The sequence below is a fragment of the Daphnia magna genome, linkage group LG9 (assembly GCF_020631705.1).
Source record: "Daphnia magna isolate NIES linkage group LG9, ASM2063170v1.1, whole genome shotgun sequence".
In the NCBI taxonomy this organism is placed as follows: Eukaryota; Metazoa; Arthropoda; class Branchiopoda; order Diplostraca; family Daphniidae; genus Daphnia; species Daphnia magna.
Genome location: NC_059190.1, coordinates 6353907 through 6377295, shown reverse-complemented (window position 1 = coordinate 6377295; position 23389 = coordinate 6353907). Strand labels below are relative to the sequence as shown.

At 40.5% G+C, this 23389-nt stretch overlaps 3 protein-coding genes and 1 long non-coding RNA gene across 5 annotated transcripts; 1 reads left to right on the top strand and 3 right to left on the bottom strand.

The window, feature by feature from the left end:
* Window positions 1–383: 383 nt before the first annotated feature.
* LOC116925336 (protein obstructor-E) lies at window positions 384–3258 on the bottom strand. The gene is made up of 10 exons (XM_032932009.2): window positions 3118–3258; window positions 2792–3058; window positions 2604–2707; window positions 2421–2520; window positions 1839–1909; window positions 1611–1734; window positions 1428–1518; window positions 1310–1354; window positions 1139–1216; window positions 384–1046 (listed from the first exon to the last, which is right to left on the bottom strand). The coding sequence occupies exons 2-10, from the start codon at window positions 2940–2942 to the stop codon at window positions 830–832; spliced, it is 981 nt and encodes a 326-aa protein (XP_032787900.2). The 5' UTR covers window positions 2943–3058; window positions 3118–3258; the 3' UTR covers window positions 384–829.
* On the top strand, window positions 3248–5264 carry LOC116925136 (protein obstructor-E). Its single transcript, XM_032931766.2, has 10 exons — window positions 3248–3382; window positions 3447–3489; window positions 3574–3607; window positions 3678–3705; window positions 3788–3806; window positions 3865–3950; window positions 4031–4116; window positions 4184–4298; window positions 4538–4742; window positions 4959–5264. Exons 1-10 carry the CDS (start codon window positions 3301–3303, stop codon window positions 4975–4977), a joined length of 717 nt encoding a protein of 238 aa, XP_032787657.2. The 5' UTR covers window positions 3248–3300; the 3' UTR covers window positions 4978–5264.
* On the bottom strand, window positions 4974–15404 carry LOC116935034 (formin-binding protein 1-like). 2 transcript variants are annotated; one of them, XM_045179372.1, is made up of 11 exons: window positions 15201–15404; window positions 13540–13655; window positions 13423–13473; window positions 10586–10733; window positions 9591–9863; window positions 9001–9171; window positions 8632–8889; window positions 7756–7979; window positions 6882–7178; window positions 6602–6807; window positions 4974–6275 (listed from the first exon to the last, which is right to left on the bottom strand). In XM_045179372.1, the coding sequence occupies exons 1-11, from the start codon at window positions 15222–15224 to the stop codon at window positions 6115–6117; spliced, it is 1929 nt and encodes a 642-aa protein (XP_045035307.1). In that variant the 5' UTR covers window positions 15225–15404; the 3' UTR covers window positions 4974–6114. The 2 variants fall into 2 exon arrangements, with proteins under 2 accessions (XP_045035307.1, XP_045035308.1); XM_045179373.1 differs by having other exon boundaries at window positions 7756–7949; window positions 15201–15403.
* LOC123476022 lies at window positions 13662–15169 on the bottom strand. The gene is made up of 3 exons (XR_006651596.1): window positions 15079–15169; window positions 14794–14998; window positions 13662–14736 (listed from the first exon to the last, which is right to left on the bottom strand). It is a non-coding gene; the product is annotated as an uncharacterized LOC123476022 (long non-coding RNA).
* Window positions 15405–23389: the final 7985 nt, after the last annotated feature.

Below are 23389 nucleotides of genomic sequence, written 5' to 3'. Positions count from 1 at the left end.
CAACCGAATGAATTTTCAGTTTAATATTCAAGGACTTCACGAACGCCATCGTCTTTGTTTCTAGATGAAATATTTCCCTTTAGGCTTACTTGGCCACGAACGTTACAACATACACTCGTAGAGTAAATAGCAGTCCGATTTTGACAATGAATAGAATTGTAAGCCTTTTTTGGCCAAATGCAAAACATGTAGACACTTTCACGGGTGTGTTCATTGAACATTTTTTTTATTTCAGTGCAATGTCTCACATTTTCGAGAGATTTGGAAGACACTGGCGCGTCACCTTCTGCGTTGAGTGAAAGTAGTCAAACCGGTCGGAAGCCAATACGCTGAGGGGAAAACGTGGGAAACGATGCACAAAGAATTCCTTAATTCATGATTTCTAAAACAGAGCAGCTATGGTTTATTTTGTGAATCGGCGAGTCTCTCATTCACCGGAGGACGGAGAGCCAATATGTAACGCACGTCAATTACATTGGAAAATACGCGATGACCGCACCTAGAGCTGAATTTCTGCAATTGCTTTGCCTTCCCGATGGCCACTTGTAACCGATTGCCACGCCTCTGTTGGAAAAGCTTTCTTTTTCTTTTCAAACACCGAGTTCATATTGGTTCATTCTATGAAGAGAAAAAACCCCACGAAACAATCGCAAGGCAGTCAGTTGGTCGAATAGAATTTTTACTCCAAACGGATCAAATGATACAGAAAATGGCCACACAAAAAAAAAGAAAAATGCGACAAGACAATGGAATGACTGAATTAAAAACGCTATAGTCAATGCTCACAAGGGATTGAGCGGAATGATACGGTGTGTACTAAACGCTGCTACTAAAGTAGGCCAAGTAGATTGGCTCCCCTAGACAAACGTCGCGATGGTTGCGGGCTGGATTTCACCGTCTGTTCGGACTCGGCTTTGGCAGACACCGTTCCAGCTGATGGTCGGACAGCTGAGTTGTTGATCTTCCTAGACGAGAGAGCTGGCGAGACGGAGTCATCGGAAACGCCATCCTCCTCAATCGGATCACCTTCGCCATACCACTTTTCACTGTGTCAAAACGTCAGTTTAAAAGAGACATTGGTACTTTGTTCAGTCCCATTGCGGGGCCCCATTTAGACGACGATTGCTATAAAACTTACCAGCCACGGACATTCTGAGGCTCATCACAGCGACCAGACACCGGATTAAAGACCAATCCGTACGTGCATCCTCCGAGGCTATAGCAGAAAAGGCACAGATTAAAATCTATTTTTAGAGGAAACTTATTTTTCAGGTAGAAACGTCCAAGTGTGTGATGGCGAAACACGTACCGTGGCATTCCAGTCAACAGGCACATGTAGAAATGGCGGCAGGAACTAATGGATAAAACAAAACGGAATTTCAAAAGAAAAACCAAACAATTGTTTGTTTCTTATGATAATTTATTACCTTGGATGGGCGAGGCGATCGTGATCACCGAAACGAAGGACGGTGGGATTCGCCCCAATTCCAATACTGGGACACACGAAATTTAGGAACTCTGTAAATTCAATTAATTCCATTGTATTAAATTGCGAGGTGCGTGTGGGACCGAGAAAAATGCCTCCGCCCGTTCATGTGACATCAACTTACGAGAGGCACTGCAATTCGGCCTGTTTGTTTGGTCAGCGTGAACGCAGGCTCCAACTAACGGCTCAAAAATAACACCAGGTGGGCACGCAATAAGAGATTCTTGCCCGTCGGTGCAGTGATAGAACTGAAAATAACGATATAGTCAGTATACATAATGACATGTAATCACTATGGAAACGGATACTGTTTCTAACGAAATTTCAAACAAGGCCCATAATAGCTATTTACCTTGTCGCACGATCCGGGCACTGGGTACATTCCGTTACGACGTGGACAATTCAAAGTTGAGCGAGGATTTTCTAATTTTAAAAAAATATAATTATAATTATTATTTTGATTGTTACAAGACTAACGCCAGGGTATGTACTATTGTACTAGTCTACGAAAATTCTAGAAACTAGTCTTGAATTTTTTTTTTTTTTTTACTTTTATCTAGTTCATCAAAATCAGCACATTTCGCTGAACTAGATGTAGGTTACGAAAAAAGGATATAGCAGTAAAAGGGCCACAAAAAAGGTGGTGTCTGCATGCATATGCGATGATTGCACAACGACCTTGAAGCTCCTTCTAACGGTTCACTACTGACCATCAGATGGCAGCAGCGTACGATGCTGTCAAGGCCCGCGAAGTTTTCCCCTTATTGATCAATCAAAGATTTAAAAAAAAAGAAGACCAAGAGCAAAGCAATTCTATAAACAGTGCGAAGAGAATAAAAAGAACTAGTATTGAAATTCTAGTTTTTGAAACCCCCAGAATTCTATGCAAACCACTACTAAATAACTAAAAAATTAGACAATAAAACAAGATTACGTTGTTTTGTCCTGCTGCCACATTGGACAGCATGGGGTAGCTCACATTTTTCCTTATCGTCGTCGAACACAAGCCCATCGTCACAAAATTCTTCGGTTGCCTAATTACAGATGTGTAACAAGAATGCCAATTAAAATTGCAACAGCTTTTTTGCTACAATTTGCCTTCGCCGAAAACTCTTACCGTTCCATCTTGGCAAACGAAATATTTGTCGCAGAATTCTGTATCGGGCAGCATGTAGGGTCGATGACTTCGTTCGCATGGAGGAGTCCTCACCGTAGCAGCAGCTAAAAATAATTTAAAAAATAAATAGATGAAAACTTTTACCAACACCTTGTGAAATTGATCAAATGTTGTCTCGTTTTACACACCGATACAACTAACGAAGGTGGCAATGGCAAGGAGCGTTTTGAACCACATCTTCTCGGCGAATGATGCAATTGACGAATGATGAACATTGTTCATCTCACTCCATTTTAAATAAGAATTGTATGGCCTTCGAATCAAGGCTGTGTGTTTCATTTGGGGAGTTTGAGGGTGAATTAAAGCGTAATCGCTAATGTGAACCTATGCATCTGATTCGACGTATGGGCAGAAGAGACACGAGACTAGGAGATTATTTTTCGACCTTGTTTTACCTGCGGGAATTCATATTTTAGTAGGGTGCGTGTTTTTGTCATTGTCTCGAGTATCCCACCAGCTAAAATGGGCTCGAGGGCAAAATTTTAGATTTTGCGCTATTCTTCAACTAGGTGCCAAGTCTCGAAAAAGATTCCAGGCCCTCCAGATTCATGAAGTGAAGAGAAAATGCTACGTTTCCACAAATCCATTTCATCCCCTTGCTTGGTCAGAAAGTGGTAGCTACCCAAATCAGCTCAACATGCAGAGAACGCTTCATCTGTTGTCACTCGTAGCGGCCGTCCTATGTCTCTCAATGGTTTCATCGTTTCAACTTCAGCGAGGTATGAAATGCTCTCAAAATTAGCCACCGAATATAACCTATAATAATCGCGGCAATTTCACAAGATTTATGGAAGCTCGTGCCAGGATTAGTCGAATGCGTCATACGGTATATTTTTGAATTACGTACCTTTTTTTTCCCCATTTACCTGTCAAAGTCGTATTAATACCTGTGAAATCTTGTTTACGTCAGTCCGCGACCATACAAAATCGCTGACCAAAACCAGGTAAATATTCATGCCGCATTCATATCTGTAACGTGTTTCTTCAATTCCTTTAATCGTTATCATTTTACAGTGTGATAAGTACTACATCTGCGACAACGGTGAGTTCTACATTATTGCAGTGACATTGGCAGTGAGAAATTAATTCTTAAAAATTGATTACCATTTTCGTAAACTTGACAGGTGTGGCCATACCACAGCTGTAAGTCATTTGGTCAGTCGTCAATAGTTCAGCCATTGATTCATTTCCTTCGAAATAGTTGTCCGGATGGTACGGTGTTTCATTTTCCAATTCAGAATTGCATTCTGATAAACGGGGCAGACTGTAGCGGTCGACCTATACTTCGTAAGATAATCGTTCAAATTCGGTTGCTTTATTGTTTGCCGAGTTGTAAAATTCGATTGCATTTCACTCTGAAAATATAGAGGAGTCGATTAAAAAGAACCAATGCCTCAAGAAGACCGGACTCTTCCCCCACGAAGATCCTACTCAGTGCGATAAATATTACCAAGTATTCCAAGACAATATCCATCATTTTCTACCATTATCGATCAAACACGCACCCTTTATCGATCTAGTGTCTAGATGGGCGCCAGACGTTAATCACATGCCCAGAAATGTTGCTTTTTGATCGCGCAAGAGGTGTTTGCGATTATGCTGATTTGGCCGACACTTCCTCCTGCATTCTTGAACGTAAGCATTGCAATCTGTCAGCCAACTCCATACTTTCTTTGCACTAAACTATGCATAGTCGTACTTGATGCTTCGCGATACTGGACGTTAACCGAACAATTCTGCGTCAACACACAATCTATTAATGTAGAAATCTACGCTGGGCGCCATCGGCCCTGCTACTGAAACTGCTGATTAACCTTCCACCTTAAAATTTAGAGGCAAATTTGAATTATGCGCTTTATATTTCTGGCTTGTAGCATCACCGGTGGTTTGCCCCTGTCGGGATGAGGAACCTTTCTCGTCATCACTGGACATCACGAAGCGTCTACTCCCTCATCCCAACGACTGCCGTAGGTTTTTCTTCTGCGAGACGACCATTCCACGACCACTCATTTGCGAGGAACATTTGGCCTTTGATTTGGAGACCTTATCTTGCATCGACAAGTCACAAGTTCAACGCTGGTAATTAAAGATATTAATCTTTTTTTTTTTCGTTTTTAACTCAAGGTCGAGAGTTCAGTGTCAAAATGCCATCTTTCATCCTGAACATTTGGAAAATTGCAACGCTTGTCGAGGAAAACCCTAGTGGGCTAGCTGAGAGAACAATATTACGTCTAAACTAAAGAACAAAAATTAATGATTTCTCACCATACAAATAATTTTGTTTTTCCCATGCAGTTCCAGTACCCATCATTAGAGGGAAGCCGACACGTTTATTCCCGACTGAGACTTACTGCGTCGCATTGAGCATATACGAATTACAAGACAAAACGTAGACCTTCCGTGGATGCCAATCAGGAAAAAAAAAAAATACAAGAAAATAGAAAAAGAAGAACAGGAGATAAAAAAAAAAACAAAAAAACAAACAAAACCCCCCCAAAAACGAGGCATTAAAAACTGAAGAGTACTTACACAAACACAAAGCAGTGCACGAATCACTGTCAATTTTCACTGAACGCATAATACACTGACATTGGCATTCAGCGTGGAATTTCTTCACCATTTCTCTTGTCGCCAAAAGGAATTGTTATTTTTCCATCGAATAAAAAAAACCCTCTTCGTCGACAAATGAGGCTGTCCTGTAACGGACATATTTTGTTTACTCAACGGCCTGTTACACCCAAGTCTCAGCGGCCCACAAACAGTACACTGTACACGAATCGCGACGTCACTCGTTTTTCTAAACTCGAAAGAATATTTGGGACTATAAAACAGGGGGGAAAAAAAGGTGTAAATTGAAAGGCAGCAAAATGTCAACACACGAAAAGGCAGCGCACAAACCCTTAGAAAAGAATTGTTTTCATGGTAAGAAAAAAAAAATCAGAATTATAATGTAACGGGTCAAAGTCAATTGTTCGCATTAAGCAATGACCGAATTTTGGGCGACGAGAGCGAACGGACAAAACACAGCGATACAAAAATAAAAAGGAAAAAGAAGCGATTGCACGCCAAAAACGACTATAACTTGTCTTTACTGAATGAAAATGAAAATGAGAAAAAGAAAAATCCCCAAACTATGAATTTCGTGGTAAAAAAAAAAAAAAATATTACAGATATTAAATAACCCCAATGAAAAGCGAGAAGGTTACACATTATTTGTGGAATTTCAGTAAAGTAAGAAGGCCATGAAAAATTTTGTAATTCCGATTTTAAAAACCATTGGTGATTTGTAACCAATGACCGCCACGCACTGACGGAATGATCAGACTTCACAGATTGCCTTCCAATCGATTCGATACAACAGGACCCTTTTTTTTGTTTTTTTTCTCTCTTTTGCTTTTTTAATAGCCAATAAATAGTAGGAGACGCTGATGGGGCAAGTGTTGTGGGTGAACTAGCAAGTATTATACAGTGTACACTGGATGTAGGAAGTGGGAACGAAGCCTTCCTCGAAGCTGGAATTCCGTCGCACTCGTGTCCAACCGTCTCCCTGGTCGACTTCAATGACAAACAGTTCTTCGCCTTCGTGTAAAGGGATAGAACCTTCGCTTTGGGCTACCAATAATAAAAAACAGAAAAAAAAGAAAAAAAAACAACATTTAAGTTTCATAACGTCATTTGCGCAGCAGATTCTGTTCCGTGATGGAAGCAGTGGCGTGAAGGCCAATTTCAGAGTGACATGAGATGTTTGTAACATCATCACCATTGCGGTTCAAATAGTATACAGTTTGATCATCAGATAAGCCCATCACCAATGCTATCCCGAAAGCAAACATGCACAAGGATGATGATTGAAAAACAAAACAGGAAGGGTTTGACATTGAGAATGGAAATGCCGCAGAGTAGTCGATTGTTTCCGAATGATAGAAATGGCGACTAACCTTCAAACGCATAAAGTGCTCGGCAGGTACCCAAAACTGGCAGTAATTCGCTTTCATACACCTCGTTCTCGTTCTCGTTCAACGTGTCGTCCTCTTCGGCGTCAATCTCCGCCTCAGCGTTTGCGTAAAGCCGCTCTACCTCCGAATCGGGGAAACTTGTGTGCGACGCGTGCGAGCCCACTCCGCTTTCAGGACTATGAGAAGACCTACGAGAAAAGGGAATGTATAGTTTCTTCCAACAGCTTCCTCCTTAAACAATGTTAATTCTGTAAATGTTTACCCGTGAGTAGGTTGGGGCGTTCCAGGTAGAGAGGGTTTATTGTTAGGATTGGAAACGCTCGAATCGGACGCGCTCCGGCTAAGCGATTCGTCGGAGCCGCCGTGCCGAGTCAGGGCGTTGTTCGATCCTTTAGATCCAACCAGTTTCCTCAGCCCTAGTCCTCCACTACTGCCGTTCATGCCCATAGCCGAAGACGTTCGGACACCAGGCGCGTTTAGCGTTTGCGACGACACTCGACCTTCGGCTTCATCCAGATAGCCTTGGAACTTGTGAAGCTCTAACCGTAGTTTATCCAACCTGGGTGAAAAGAAAACCGACAACAGAAAATCAATAAACAATAATCTACTTAAAAATTGCTTCTGCTCAAGACAATGACAAACTGGCAAAATCCCCTTCGAAAAAAGTTCAGCTCAAAGTCTAAGAAGATGAACAAGAAGGATAAACGATGCAAAGCCCTCGCTTAATAGTTGTCAGTCAAGCCAGCAATGACAATGGTTTCGTCGTTAGGTCATTCATTTTCGAACGAAAAGACAACGGGCGATCCATATTTGATTTTCAAGATAGCGGGCCATGGCGCTTGCCTCAGGGTGGTACAAGATAAAGAATGAAGAAACGTGAAATTTGCCGTTTTCCTAGCAAGTCCATTGGAAATTGTAATCGCAATCTGATTTCGGCCACAAGTCCAACCATATCGCGATATGCTGGCCCTTCACGAAATTTCATTCTTTATTTTTAGCATGAAATAACCACCAGACTACCAGAGGCTTCATACTACTTTTCACGAAAGCCCAAATCGAAATGGAGACGAGGCTCGCAGGTCTCCTGAGTTACGAGCGCCAACTGACAATCAAATAAATCGTTCGGCTTGAGATACCTTTGTCCACTTTCTGTCAGCTGGCCCTCGATGGAAAGCGGGTCGCCTAAGGCACGATTTTGCTCGTAGACGCCCTTCATTTTCATGAGTCCGTCTCGCGTCGCCGTCTCCTGCAACAGCCGTGTGTTTATCTCATCCAGCCGCTGCTGCAGCTTCTTTCGTCGTTGGTTTGGCGCTAAATCGCTAAAGTCCTCCTTTGGTTCGACGAGAGCAATCAGAGACGACTGGAAAGCAGAAAGTAAACACAAATAAAAAAATTTTAAAAAATGTGTCAACAAACAATCGCAATTCATTTGAAGCAGCCAAGCGCTGACGGAGCGTGCCATCCTATTTTACACTCAGCAGTTTGTGCAAGATGAAAATCTTGCAAGACTCATTAATTCAAAGACATTGGCGACAAAAGCGGATGGTGGATGAAGGAAAACGTGCTGGGAAAATGGACGAGGATGAGTGCATGCTGACGGCAACGTTTTTGTTTTCCTCTTCGATTGAATCAATTAATCAAAGCGGAGAAATGGGAACGGAAGCGCAAGCTGCGGGGAGGCAAAACGTAAAAAAAAAATTTTGGAATCAATACTTACGATAATGGATTAGTGCACTTGAACGTGTGGCGTGCTACAATACTACGTATGGTAACGTCTCCACACTCGGCATCCGCATTTGCAGAACGAGAAAAGAAATTATAACAAATACGGGTGAGATGGAATAAGTAAGAAAAGGAAAAACAACAATTCAAAAAATGAACTGAAAATGAAAATGGATTGGTTGAAAATAATAGGCATTTTTCACGACATGTTGGTCAACGAATCCTCTGTTAGTCACGCCATTCTCTCCTGTTTCTTTAGGGAAGATGTTTTTGTGTATTCGAAACGTTACCTTTCCAGCGTTGAAGATGCTAAAGATGCCAGCTCGCTTTTTGAGTTTCATGGCTGTCAACGTGCCAACTTTCGATTCGGACTTGAGGATACCACTCGAGGTCAGGCTGATGGTGGACGGGATGGCGCCGCTACCGCCACCATTGCTGGACGAGTCGGAGCCAACGCTGCCACTCCGCATATTACTTAGGTCTTCAAACGGCACATCTTCCGGTGGCGAAAAACCAGACTTGTACCGTTCAATAACCAACCGCGAGTCCTTAGAACAAATAAGAACAAATAAAAACAAAAAAAAAAAAATGAAGGAAAAACAAAAGACGTTCTATTCCACTTCAAAATGAATGAACGTGTCAAATAATAATAAAGTTACCTTTTCTGGGTCGACACTGTCGGCTGCTCGAATAATTCCGTCCAAACATTTGTTTATAATAGGAAAGACGCTGCGTTCTATGTCCACACCCTTTCGTATGAAATTTTCAATTTGTTTGATTCTTTTGTCGTCCAATTCTTGTAGAGCGTGAAAGACACCTGGAAGGGACGTCTAGTTGGAACAAAAGCACGCCATCATTCCAGATGATTAAAAACAATAAATTAGAAAAGCAGTAGGGAAAACACATCAAAAGTCATCATTGGAATTTTCACCACTATGCAAGCTGCACTGATAATAATGCAACATCTGTTGGTTCACTTTTTTCCCAGCCAAAATAAGGCAATGTTGCATTGAGATAAATAATGATTGCATCACAACGATATTGCCATGTGGAACTAGGTTGGGACAGAGAGAGAGAGAGAGAGAGGTACAGAAACCTTATTGGCGATAATCTGAACAAACTTGCCGAAAACGGTACGACGTTTCTCATTTTGGTTATCGGTAGAAATAAATAAAAAAACAAAAACAAAAAAAAAAAAAAGGGAAAAAGAAAAAAAAAACAAAAAAAAAAACACCCGTTTCCCACGCACCTGGTAATGACACGTCTGAATCTCGTTGGCTTTCTGGAGTTGCTTGGCGTACTCATTTTTGTTGTCATCGCACTGATGGCTTTTGATGGACGAGTTAATACGCTGCTTCTCGACGTCGGCTCGCGAGAGGTTCAGATCGGCATCAGCTTTACGGTACGCATCTTCGGCCCGCTCTGCTTCTCGGAAAGCCTTTTCATAATTCTTTTGAGCTCGATCCAGCGCCGACAGTTGCTGGTTCAACGACGACTGTAATTTAGCGCCTTCCTGTAGAGCCTGTAAATATAAGAAACGTCAAACACCCTCTACGTCACGTTATATTATACTATAAATGGGGCCGAGCCCACCCAGCGACTATTGGGAGAAAGCAGAACAAGAGCTTGGTCCAAACTCCAAAGGGATGGAAAGTAACTGGGAGATGCCAAGGTTGAAAACCCGACTTTTTTTGAAAGTGTGACACGCCCGCAAGCTACTATATAGTACGTCTGATGTTTTTCAGATTCGTTTTGTTTTGCAACTTGCTGAAGCCATGGATCCATAATTTAATCTGTTGGATGCTAATTTATTTTCTTTGTTTTACGCTACATCTGGAGCCAGAGAACTACGGCTACAACGGCGGAGAAAACTAGATTGAATGGGACGTGCACGCCCGTACTGAGGTTGGATAACCATTCAAAGCAAGACAATGCCTTTAAACCGCCCGATGATTATCTCAACTTTCGAAGGCAACACGTCCTTGAAGCCCAATGTGTGTACTGTCCCAAACTGTGGGTCTACGCCTCAACTATGGTGGGAAGAAACCTACGAATTCCGTTGTTGCCATTTCATTTTCTACGAACCAAAAACTAGACTATCAAAAAATAAAGGGAATTCATTTGATATCTCCTTTTCTGTCTAAACTCCAGGAATTTAAGAGACACTTCTCTTCAACAGGTGGGCGGCTGCTGTAAAAAAGTGTTAACGAGATGATTACAAAGGGATAAAGGTGTGACAAGTACCTTTTTGCGCTCCTCTTTCAAGTCTTTAACGAGCGCTACGATCTCCTTGGTGACGGCCGAGGTCAGGTTCTCTGCGACGACTTCATGTTGTCCGGCTTGATCATTCACCTCGGTCAGAACATCACGAAACGCTTTCTGGCACGAAAATCTGTTGCAATGAAAAAGAGAACAAAAATTAGATCTCTCTCATACCGCACGTTAAATTCAACACGGCCAAGAGAACAGTGGAGAGCTGTGGCGAACGCACAGTTGGTTGACCACAGGCGCCCGGGATGTCGGTGCGCTGCATGGGAACCTATTAAGAGTACTATGGATACGGTGCAATAGTTAAGAGAAAGATGCAGGAAAATAAATAATAACAAAAAAAAAAAAAAAAAAAAGTTGTTTAAACGACGCAACAGAAGAAAGAAAGCAAACGAGAGAGAGGGATAAGCAGACGAAACAAACCCATTCCCAGGCTTTTCTTGCGAGCGCACGCCCGCGTCCGAGTTCATTAAAAAGGGAAGAAAAAAAAAACAAAACAAAAAGGATGCTATATTCAGCGTCAGACGACCATATCTCTGGCCAAACAGCTATCTCTTTTTGTTCTCTTTCAACCCAATAAAAAAACTCCAAATATTGTTGAAGCATTCCCCAGAAATGGACTATCAGCTTGACGCTAAAAGGCTATCGTCTTTCCGTCGTTCAAGGCTAATTATCTGGGCTTTGGACTTGTCACCTATGGGCAGTCTGAATACAAGACACACTAGCAAATGGTTTCCATGCCTTATTCTCGTTATCTTGCCAGACAACTGAAGAGGAGAGAGTCAAGACCTAGGATGTTAGCGGGCATGATTAGATTTTCAGTGACAACTTCCGTTAAGGGCAGAGATGGTGCTTAAGGGAAAAGAAAAAAAGGGCACGAATTGCCAATCAGATTCAACAGTACAACGGGAAGAAACGCTATTATGAGAGAAACGCTAGATGGAGGGGTCGTTGAGCTGCACGACATAGCCCGCTTTCAGTGCGTGACTGAGTAATTCGACTGCGAGACAGTGACGGAAAATCAGAGGTTTCGTCTTTGCTTAACAAGATTGCGCGTAGAGTATCAACCCTTAATGCGGCGCAGTAAAAAATAGAAATCGCAAACTAAAGTGAATCTTATTAGCATTCTAAAAATTTATCTTCCAGTTGGCTGTCGTCCATTTTGAGCTAGTGGCGACCTATTTGAAAGCCCAAGTGAAAAGTCAACTGCTATTTTAAAACAAACACTACCCAAGCCCAATAACAAAAGGAGGCGAAACATGTACAGCCACAAAGGCTCGCACTTCCAAGTGTGTTAAATCGCCATGTTTTCTTTTCCTTTGCTGTTTACCAATTTGCCAAACAGCAAGGGCCTCCAAAGAGTTGCGCACTTAAAACTGAAAAGAAAAGAAAAAATTGATATAATACAATTTACGGTTACAACAGGTCGTGTTCCACTGGGAAATGTTTCAAATCAAAACAAATTTAACAGGTATTATTGAAATGTTACTGTAGTCGATGGCAATGGTTAGGGAGCGTAACGGCGGTGCAAAACAGACGAAACCTGTCGGCCAAGCGAAGATAGTTCGTTTCATTTTCTACCGTTTCGGATTGCACGATTCGCTGAACGTTCACCGAAATCGGTCGTACCCACGCTAGTGGAGTAGAGCTTCTTTACTTCAGTTGCCTCACTATCTCAGGCTAAAAAAACAAAAAACAAAAAACAAAAAAACAAAACAAGAAGAACGTTCGGGTTGCGACCGGAACAGGCCACCAAGTTTAGCCCCACTCATCTCGATCGACAACAAACATTGATCTTGTCGAGAGCCGACTGAACCGTTATATGGCATGCACATGATCAATTGTCGTTGGATACTTGTCTTTCTTGTCTTCTTATCTAGTCGCATTTCCCCCACCGAGAAGAAGTATTTGAGTAATGAGCCGAGGTGGAAGGAATGCTACACGATCAAGATATTCAAACGAACAACTATAATCATGAGCCATGTTTTTTCTAAGAATGATGCCATTTTTGCTGTGTTTACCTCTTAAAGGTTAGTGGAAAGGGGGAAGCTACGTTTGGCTGGATCGCTATCGGACATGTGGGGTAGGCTCCTCAGAGGGGTGACGTCATCCCACGATGAGTCAGCGTCATTGCTAGTTACACCCCCGTTAACGAAAAAGAAAAAGGAAGGAGAAGAAGAAAAAAAAACAAACATAAATAAATAATCGATAGTTGTGGCAAGGGTGGGAGGGCTCATGGCGGCCACAGCTTTATATGCCAGGTGAAGAATTCGCTAGATCCGCTAGCCCCATTTCAGAGATTGGGCAAAAGTGACAAGGTCAGCAAGCTTGCCCTCTCAAAAAAAAAATAAAAAATACAAAATAAAAAAATAAAATAACGGGCGAACCATTCGAGTTTAGTGGGTCAAACCATTTTGATGTTCCGAGGCGGATCTTTCTTCTTTCTGTTCTTTAGCTCTCAACATTCGACAAGATTGGTCATCCTGAAACAAACCTAGCGGAAGTACGCTAGACATTACACGACAACAGAACACAAACACGACCGTCGACCGTATGTCGATGTTCGCATTGCTCGTCGTGAAAGATTGGCTAAAGCATCCGAAACAGGGTGCGGAGGATGGCGAAAACCATCAACTATAAACAAGGAAATTGTATCAACATAACAGATTGTAGGCCTTTCCTTCTCGGGAACCAATTCGAATGATCTGGAATATCGCGAGCGTTTTGCTGGAGGCGTCACAAGCAACAAAAACAGCTAGAGGCACGCCCTAGGCACATTACGTTTCGTTTAAAAAAGAAAAATTCCTACTTACTGATAGTCTTCTTCTTCCTTTTTCTTCGGCATATACGACTTCACCAGCCGCCTGGATAAAACATCAGCGTTAAACCAAAATGCACCAAAAAGCTATTCAAACTCTGAAAGTAATCACCTCAGTTTTCCGGCGTACTCCGATTCGATTGCACATCGGTCCCGGATAAAGTTCCCATATCGCTCCAAAAAGTCGATGCCCTTTTGGGTGTGGGCAGCAACGTTGTCGTATTGGTCCTATTAAGGTCATAAGGGAAAATTCACGTATGAAGCCGTTATCTCTCGGTGCACCGATCCAATCAACAGTAAACGTGACACGTATGAGATAAAACTGCTTAACACAAAACGGCGTTATCATCGGCGATAAAGACGAGGGCGAGAAGAAGTTCTATCAACTTCAACGACTTTTGGGGGAAAGGCAAACGCAGATCTGACCGCTGTACGAAGATGTAAAATAAGTCACGGAAACTTTGCCAGAGATAAAATTGGATCCTTTTCTTCCTCAGCGCACGGGAGGATCGTTCGGCAGCTCTCGAATCACATGACTCAAACTAAAGACGTCACAATCTTTGGCTACTGCAACATCCGCCCCCCCTCGAACAGATTTAGAACACAACGAGCCAAGTGAAAGAAATGTAAAAGAGACGCCGAAGAAGATTAAGAAACCTTGGTTGTAGGCCGGCAAACAAATGCCAACGACGAGCGCCGGTATCCGTGCGATTCGGAAGGTGAATAACAACAAAATACTTTTGGAGTGAGTTTAAAACCAGAGCTGGTACTGGCAAGAAAGGAAATAAGATCGGCTAACAAACAACAAGGTGCATTCCAGCACGGTCTCCTCCTTGACGCAGTTCTCATTCAAGGTGACGATAAAGCCATTTTCGAATCAACCCAATAATACACAGTGATATTCTGGTATTAAATAAACTATAAGAGTCACGCTTGCTAGAACGTAAGTGATGACTCGGTCTAAATAGATTTTGTGGCAGCTTTTGGCCGATTATGGAATCTTGTGCATTACTGACCCCACTATCTCCGTCTCTCATTTGCGTATACAAGGACTCAAATATAGCTTATAGCTATCAGCTATAGCTAGGAGCAAATATAGCTAGTCCTTTTCTATCTACTGACGAACTGTCGAAAAGAAGATGAAATGGGAAGTTTTAACACAGTCTTCAGATCAGTCGACAGGAAATTTAATGCTACAAGTACGCTGGAATATGTCGCCTGACTATGAAGAACCTAGGCAATTTCCTGTTGAAGGTTTAATATGGAACATCCATTCCTTGTTCATGAGCTACTTGGTTGATTGTTGATCCTGAAAAATAAAAATACCTAAAGATTTTGTTGCATTGAATTCCCAAACTATGCTTACTGATGATATAACTTTTAGATTTCCGGCGCCCTCGGAAGTCTAAAATGCAAAAGCATTGGGTAAGAAGGAAAACTTTGCAGCCAAATGACAGTGAGCCTTAGTTATGGAGTTTGATTACGCCATAGTCTGACAGATTTACAAGAACCCAACTGAGTGGGTGTACAACCAAACTCTCCTTTAAAAGCTTTGATAAACGATATTCACACTGGTCGTGGTGATAACAATAAAAAAGGGAGAAAATACAATAATGATAAATCTGAATAATCGTAGTTTTTGTTTTAAAACCTAGAAATGGTAGAATTCAAACGCTGCAAGCTAGGGATGGGTCGTCTCGTTAACACAAGGCTACTGTGAACAGGGGTGTGTTACGCTTTACGATTCTTGTTGAAAAATAGGAAAGAACTTACCCAAAGTTCGATTCCCCAACTCATTTTTTTCACAATGCTCGTATCCGGCTTATCCAATCAAGTTCCAAATTGACATTGCAGATAAAACATTCAAAATTCAACACAAGTTTCACGCACACACCAAACTAGCTTTAATATGCTGACCAACATGCACTTACTTCTGCTTCTAACGCCACTTCGGCAAAACTTTGCTCCTGCAATCGCCATGCCAAGTCTGTCGGCCCCCTAGTGGCCAAAGCTAGAAGGAAGCCGAACAGGTTAAAAAACATACTGGATAATCACGCCATCTAACCACTGCCGCTGAAAGTAATAAGCACAAAAGCAAAAAATATAAAAGAAAAGAAATAATAAGTAACAAATTAATAACATAAAAGAAAACAAAAAAACAAAACAAAAACAAAAAAAAATAAATTAAACAAACAAAAAACAAACAAAAACAAAAAAAAACAACTTCTTGTGCGGTGCGACGTTATAGGAATGCGATAAAATGCAGCCTCTGGTAAAGGAAAAAACCTTTGCGGTAGAAAATCTGTCAGCGTTGATACGAAAAGTTGCTGTTTCTTTTGGAATGCAGGACTATGGTGGCAACTGAGTATGCGGAATCATGAAGGTAGTATAGTACTTATATTGTCTTCGTTTGTCATATCCAAATTGATAATTTAAAAAAAAGCAAAAAATAAAAAATAATATTAAAACAGAACAAAAAGAAAGGAAAAACAAAAACAAACAAACAAAACAATCTAAAAAGCTTAGTTTGTTAAACTGTTATACTTCAATTTGCCAATACAATCTGTCATTGAGGCGACGATTACGGTTCGATTACCTGAAACCCGAAAAGCCACACCGAGCTACCCGAAAAATGGCTGATCGGCTACTACCGGTAGGTTCTTTTCAAGCGGTTCGGTTCGGTTCAAAATTCCCGGTGAAATTGATAGACCCTCAACCATGTTTGAAAATGGCGGATAAGTGGCGCCAATAAAAAAAAGTAAAATGCGATGAATTACACTAAATTTGAACCTTAATCAAATTTCGGTGTAAGAATCGGGGTAAAAGTCGGGTCAAAAAGTGGTGTAATTTGAAAATAGTAACCAGTTTTTGGAACCGATTGGCTTTTTTCCCTTGCACCGGTTTGACCGACCCGGACCGGAAGCCGACTCAAATGCCCAAGGGTGGGGAAAGAACCACACCGAAACCCAAAACGACCTAAGCGATCGGCCAAAAAGCTTTGACGCGGGGCCGAGCCCGGCTACGGCTAGCTTTCTCGACGCAACAGCAACTAGGCGAATAGCCACCATAATGTTGTTTATGAATATCTATCACCATTCAAATGTAGCCCATGAAAGAAAACATAATACTAACAAATAAATAAAAGAAATAATCAGAATAAATTAGAATAAAAACTAAAAAAAAAAAAACTAAAAAAAACAACAAACAAACGAATAAAAAACAAACAAACGAAAAGAAACAAAAACTGTTTGCGGTACATCAATCGAAAACCTGCTTAGGTTGAACAGTTTGATCAAATCAAGTGAAGCCACTCATATCAATAATTTCATGTCTCACTATTGGTTTTTTGGATGTCGGATCCAAAATGGAACTTCCAACGCGTTGAGGGCTTGGTTATTAAACCGCTTCAAACGACAATTAGCATTCTCGTAAATAGATATCACACATTAGACAATTTAGACATTACACTAAACTCAAGCGAAAATAACGAAAATAGGAGTATTTATTTTTTAAATTGACATGTTCAATGATGCTGGATCACCGTCTTGTCTACGTAAACCTGGTTTATCAGAGACGGTTCAATTCAGTTTTGTGAATCGCGGTAAATTGTATAAGTAGGGGAGAGTGGGGCCAATTGAAACGCGGGGCAATTGAAACAACAGATCTGGCTCTCGACGTATGAGAGGTAGAGATTTGAAAAAATTTGGGGTAATAAGAATAGGGGCTGTTGATTTTTAGAAAAATTTTAAATTAGTAGCTCTCAAAGTTTCTTAGTTATCTTAATAAAATTAAATTTTGACTTCCGCTTGATTATTTTTGTCGTTTTATTTTTTCAATTTAACCCGCTAAAGATTAAAAACAATTGTTTTAAATAGTACTAAATGAATCTGTGTTCATTTCTCTACAAGTTCATTGTATTTGTTTTTAAATAAATGCTTTTAAATAACATAAAATAATTAATTTAGCGAAAACGCACGAGAGGGGCAAATGAAACACCCCTGTTTTTAGCACCCTTCCAGAGTCATCATTACATGGTTTGAGAACTCCATGTAAAAGGCCTGTAAATAAGCCACGCCCCACGTCACTTTCGCGGACCCGATTTTTAAGGCTTTTTCGGGCTCGGTCCTTCCGAAAGTGCTGCACCATGCGAAGATCTTATGCACTACAACACTATCTCTCTAGACATCCGCTTGGTGCTAGTATTCAAAAATTCTGTTTTTCTTGTTAGTGCAATCAGACCTCCGCTTGGTACCCAAAATACGCAAAACGTTTCAATTGGCCTCACTCTCCTCTAATAATAGGACTTACCCATCGCTTGTTTGATGTCTATCGACCATTGATAGATATTTAGCGGGTTTTGCTTGTGTTACGCGAGGGGTCGCCGACTCTTTTCCAGGATGAATCTCGAGAAATTTTTCCGTATTTACTTTTTTTTCTATTTCCGTGATTTCCGTAAATTCCGTAAATTTCCGTGATTCCTAGTTTTCCCCAAGATACCGTAAATTTCCGCAATTCCCGTACTTTTCCCTAAATTTCTGCGATTTCCCTATTTTTCCGTGATTTCTCCATTTTTATGCGATTTCTAGCTTTTCCTCCTATTACACACCGGATAAACCAAGAGAAAATGGAATCAAATTAAAGATTGATTGATTAAAAATGATTTCATTTTATTTTATTTATAAAATAAAGTCAAGCCACATTTATTGTTAAAAAATCGGGGTAGGCGGGCAGAATAAGATATAATCAGGGCAATCGGGTTGAAATACTCGATCTATTAGGTTTTACCTTAAATCGATTGGTTGTAATCGGGGTTGCATCGCTGATTACGTACACCGATTGAGCCCTGAAAGCCCCACCCCGATGCCCTGAAATGTGAACCCACTTGGGCAAAAAAAGCTCCGATTGGCTCGTGGTTGATCCCTAGCTTGTTATATCTTAGTTGTTTAAGGATATTGACCACATGAGACGCCAGATTTCATCCATTCTTCCTCAAAAGACAGAAAACGTCCAATTCTAGATTTTTCCTCGCGCCATTTTCACGTCTTTACGTTGTCTGCTATATTTGCTATCTAGTGACTAAAGAGTTGCCATATAGCTACATAACAAAATAATGCTTCCAAATAATGGCGCTTTGTCACAGTCATAGCACAGTCATGGAAACCTGGTTGGTTCACGAGATCACTACATGTGGAAAATCGTCTGTCGTTGTGTCCAATTTCGGAAATAGCAGTCAGAGCCTCCAGCGGGTGTGTGATGAATGCATCAATCAGGAAACAGGTTTGAAAACTTCAACAGCCAATCACAACAGTGATAAAGGAAACGAAAGGAGCAGACGACACCTGAAAAATTGAAGTTCGAAAAGAAACACTGACAATGGCCGTTGAAGAACTCAGTTTCTCGCAATAGATGACTCTGATTCGAGTTTCCACCATTGTGTCCCGTCCCAAAACCGTCGAAATTTTAGACACAAAGACCAACGAAACGTGGTATAGGGATTCCTCAGCGTGAACCAACCTGGGTTCCATGACTCTGGTCATAGACCCCTGGTTCCTCCACTATGGCTATTTTCCCTCTCAAAAAGAGGTACCCTTTTGCGGGGAATGCTATACAAAAAAAAAAAAAAACGAGGGTTTTGGATCGGGGCCGTATGAGTGATTTTCCGCCCCGTGGGACTGCCATCTGTTGACAAATGAGTTTCTGCGTGGAGTAAAACAACACACCCACAAGAGGCGCTCCCACCGGGAAGTGCAATTATTAATTTCTACTCCTTTTTCCGCTTTTTCTCAAGGGGTGAACCTCGATAAATAGAGTAGGCGACGGCATAGAACAGTTTCGGATGCTGCGTTGCAAAATTTAAACAAATCCAGGGGGTTTCGATTGCAGGGGGAGATAGGAAAAAGGAGGCTTTTGATTTATTTACCCTAGTAATACTTTTCCATTTCAGGAAATGTTCTAGAATACTTCACTTTAAGACATTCTGCGTCTTCTCCAGTCTTTATAAATAAATAATCATCCCTAGTTTATCCATGAAAATTAATTCAAGTAAAAGGCTAGGTAGTAATACTTTTCCAATTCAGGAAATGTTCTAGAATACTACACTTTAAGACATTCTGCGTCTTCTCCAGTCTTTATAAATAATTAATCATCCCTAGTTTATCCATAAAAATTAATTCAAGTAAAAGGCTAGGGAGGCTGTTTAGAATTTTTTGCGTTTCTAGTGTCAAGAAAATATGTAAACATGGGTGATTCAAATGTGGATATGGGGATAATGGATAAACTAGGGATGATTAATTATTTATAAAGACTGGAGAAGACGCAGAATGTCTTAAAGTGTAGTATTCTAGAACATTTCCTGAATTGAAAAAGTATTACTAGGGTAAATAAATCAAAAACCCCCTTTTTCCTATCTCCCCCTGCAATCGAAACCCCCCTGGATTTTTTTAAATTTTGCAACGCAGCATCCGAAACTGGTCTATACAATCTTTTGGGCGAGTTACCAAAAGGACTCCAGGGTTTACGACTTTTGGTTGCAGGTTCCCGACACTTGGACATCTGTTCATTGATAGCCCTAGCGGAGTTTTGTCGGGTCGGATCCCGTGTTGAACCAGTGTGCTTCACCCGTGTGAAGTGTGACACTGGTTAAACACACTGGTGTTACACCTCTTGTTCGCGTGATAGGGCGGGTTTAACACCGGTGTAAGTTATAAAGCTTTACCCGCAAATGTTATAGTTATTTTGCACCGGTATTGTTCTAGTTAAATATACCCGCATAAAGCTCAAATTTGTCCCAGTGTACTTCTCTGATTATCCCTACTATATTAACCGGTGTAATACACTAATATGTAACTGGTGCACTTCTCCAGCTGAATTTTTTGTATAATGGGTGCATAAGCCCGTATCAAACCCTTTACATGTACTGGTGATTTTCTCCAGTTTTAATCTCATGCAATTTGTTGGTAGATCACACTAGTGTTACCCTATTGCATTTTTTTGGTGCATCGCACTGGTTTTGAACCCTTCAAACATACCAGTTTTCACAGTTACAATCTTGGTCCGTCTCTTTCACGATTGCAAACAAGCTAGACATTTTCAGTAAACAGACAAGTGCTTTTTACTGCCACGTATTTTATTTCTATTGTACTGCTGAATGAAAAAGCATGACATTAGGGCACAAAACAAGTAATTGATTGACTGATGCAGTCCAGAAGGTCTAATAACCATGAAATGTTAAATAAAAATTGTCACAATGTAAAAACCTAACATTGGAATCTTCTTAGTATACCAACGACAAAACAAATTAAAGACTAAAATAGTTAACTAATGCTTGAAGTAACAAATTCACACAAACTCGCCAACAGGAATTCCCAACTGACATGCACGAGGAATAATTAAACATTAGTCGGGAAATATTAAATTAATAAGCTTAGTTTTACCATCGGTGTTATTCACCACTAAATGCGATCACCACACGATATGTCTTTTTTCCAAGTTCGTCTGCTCTTTTGCAGCTTGGAGAATTCTAAAGGTATGGAAAGTCAAATAACAAAAGACGATTGATAAGCGACAGCAAAAGCATTCTTACTGCTGGTATCCATGGCTACCAAAATATGTCGTCGTCTGCATTCCCACTTGTGTTTTACAATATTGTAAAGTGAGCGTTTGAAACGCAGTAAACATTGCAGTGTCAAACCAATATGTTCCTTACAAACTGTGGTAACAAATTGAAATAAAAAATATGAGTGTGGCAAACCAATATGAAATGCATATAGATGTAATTTGAAAAGCTATATGTCAACCACTTTGATGAATATTTCTAAGTCCTTATCGCAGAAAAAGTAAACCAATATGCTGTTTCGTTAACTAGCCTACCCACGGTTTCAAACTGGTGTCACACACACTTAAAAAGGCATAGAAACCACAAAAAAATGTAAGTGTGTGACACTATTATGAAATCAATATTCCCCGAATAAATCCCCAACACCAACTAGATGAATTTTTAAGGTGCTTAAATCTAGTTCTACCTAAAGTTCATATTGGTGTCAGACACCCTCCGAAAAATGCCATCAACTAGTGGGGGAAATATCATTAAGGAGTGTCCTGCACCCGTTAGGAATGCTCTTGAATCTGGTTTACAAAAATTACCTTTACTCTAAATAAAAATGAGGCAAAATAGTTTCGTAACACGAGGATCCGAAGAGTATCAAATGCAGCTTTCACATCGCAAATTCAGAAATACGTTAAACGAGGCTTTTCATTTGAAATTCCTCGGTTGCGTGAAGCACACCCAATTTGAACCATAAATGAAGGGTTTGAAATAAGTGTTTTACACCACACCAGATCCACACCAAAAAACTCCACTAGGGAGTGGAAGAGAGAAAACAAGCTACCCGCTAGCAAGAGAGAGAATAGCAGACGGCAAACTTGGAGAAAGGAGCCACAATGCCAGATGGTACACAGTGACCGGATAAGTAAAGGAATACCTCCAAGTACAGTCGAATATGGAGTCGAATATGGAATTGACGTAGACTTCATGACTTCAAGAACAAAAATGAATTTGCTAGCAGAAATATGTGAATTGTTCTTAAGGTAGGCGGCTTGGTTTTCCTAAGGTGCATGGAGACGGGCTTTCCTCTTCTTCAGTGCTTACTTCTGTACTGGTATCTTAGCACACCACTAGACAGTTTGAAGCCAGGGGGTAGGAATCTACAGGGCTAGATGGTGAAAATGAGGCTCAATTTATGCTAGTTGACGGGTATATTGCATCCTTGGAGAGACAAATAGTTGTTTTTTAATGCAGAGACTTATAATGGTTCTTTGGTCTTTTCATGATTGCTATGGGGGCCGTATTTTCTTGTTTTAAGTTGTTTGATAATTCTCTAAAAACATTAAAAAATATGAATTGGTGAAAGAACAATCAGTTTCCCCAGTTAAAAGGATCAAACTCATGATATCCGCGGTATTACCACGGCATATTAACCAACTTAACAAATACTTGTTATAGTTACAAACGCAAGGAAAAACACACGGGGATTGGTAAGTAGAATCAGCCATTATCCTCGTAAAGTAAAGAACTATTATTAACTCTTAATTCCTTTTTCAAAATTTAAATGTTTATCCTGCAACAATATTACTGACAAATAAACAATTTGGATTCTTGACGGTGTTACGCTTATTTTATCATACAAAAATACCTAAAATATTTGTTAAGGAAATTTGCACATGACTTCGCGATTCTCAGACAACAGGATTTGACTCTCCAAAATGGAAAAACAATTTCAAGTATTTCACCTGAACCACTCGGCCATGTCGGCTTATTATTACCAAATCAATGAAACTTCACTGTGAAATTCAGCAATATAAAGCCCCATTAGAACAGATATCTAAACTTTTATCCCAGTTGAAATTCATTTATACTGTTATAATACAAAAAAAATTCAAACTAAAATAAACAATAAATTTGATCTTTCGATGAACATCGTATAAAGGGGAGAGAAAGACAAATATGACAATGTTGCCCTTATCACAATAATTAAATAAAGACAAAAGCAATAGACACTGAGTTAAGTGAATACAAGTTTAAAAAAATCGATAGATATTAAGGTAGAGGAATACAAATCAAAAAAAATAAAAAAAATAAAAATTAAATCGATGATTAGAGTCGGGCAATCCGACTCTAGATCGGAATAATAATGGGGTAATAACACTCTGGGTCGATCTGGACAGGTGCGTTCCAAGGGAAGTGTTCCGGAGACTTCGCTTGAAAGAGCCGTTTCCATTAAGAGCAACGGCCGCGACGCCAGCCCAAAAAGTAAAAGCCGTCACTAACTCACGCTTAACGCCCTACCCGAAAACTTCCGATCTAAAATTTTTGAGTTCAGCAGAAAAAGCAGAGTTAGAGGTGGTACAGAAAATAAAAGAGGAGCACGCACTGGTAGTGTTGGTAGTTCAAAGGAAAGAGAGAG

Bases quoted from the DNA above. Each gene is read 5' to 3' on its own strand.
- LOC116925136 (XM_032931766.2), top strand. From the start codon at position 3,301: ATGCAGAGAACGCTTCATCTGTTGTCACTCGTAGCGGCCGTCCTATGT. The intron at 3,951-4,030 runs GTAAGATAATCG...CTGAAAATATAG, and splicing joins TAGCGGTCGACCTATACTTC to AGGAGTCGATTAAAAAGAAC. The intron at 4,117-4,183 runs GTATTCCAAGAC...TTATCGATCTAG, and splicing joins AGTGCGATAAATATTACCAA to TGTCTAGATGGGCGCCAGAC.
- LOC116935034 (XM_045179372.1), bottom strand. From the start codon at position 15,224: ATGAGTTGGGGAATCGAACTTTGG. The intron at 9,172-9,590 runs GTGCGTGGGAAA...TGTTCCAACTAG, and splicing joins TTCAGACGTGTCATTACCAG to ACGTCCCTTCCAGGTGTCTT. The intron at 7,179-7,755 runs GTATCTCAAGCC...CTTTTCACCCAG, and splicing joins CTGACAGAAAGTGGACAAAG to GTTGGATAAACTACGGTTAG.
- LOC116925336 (XM_032932009.2), bottom strand. From the start codon at position 2,942: ATGAAACACACAGCCTTGATTCGAAGGCCATACAATTCTTATTTAAAA. The intron at 1,910-2,420 runs GTAATCTTGTTT...TTTTAAAATTAG, and splicing joins TGGCAGCAGGACAAAACAAC to AAAATCCTCGCTCAACTTTG. The intron at 1,047-1,138 runs GTAAGTTTTATA...GTTTTGACACAG, and splicing joins CCTCAGAATGTCCGTGGCTG to TGAAAAGTGGTATGGCGAAG.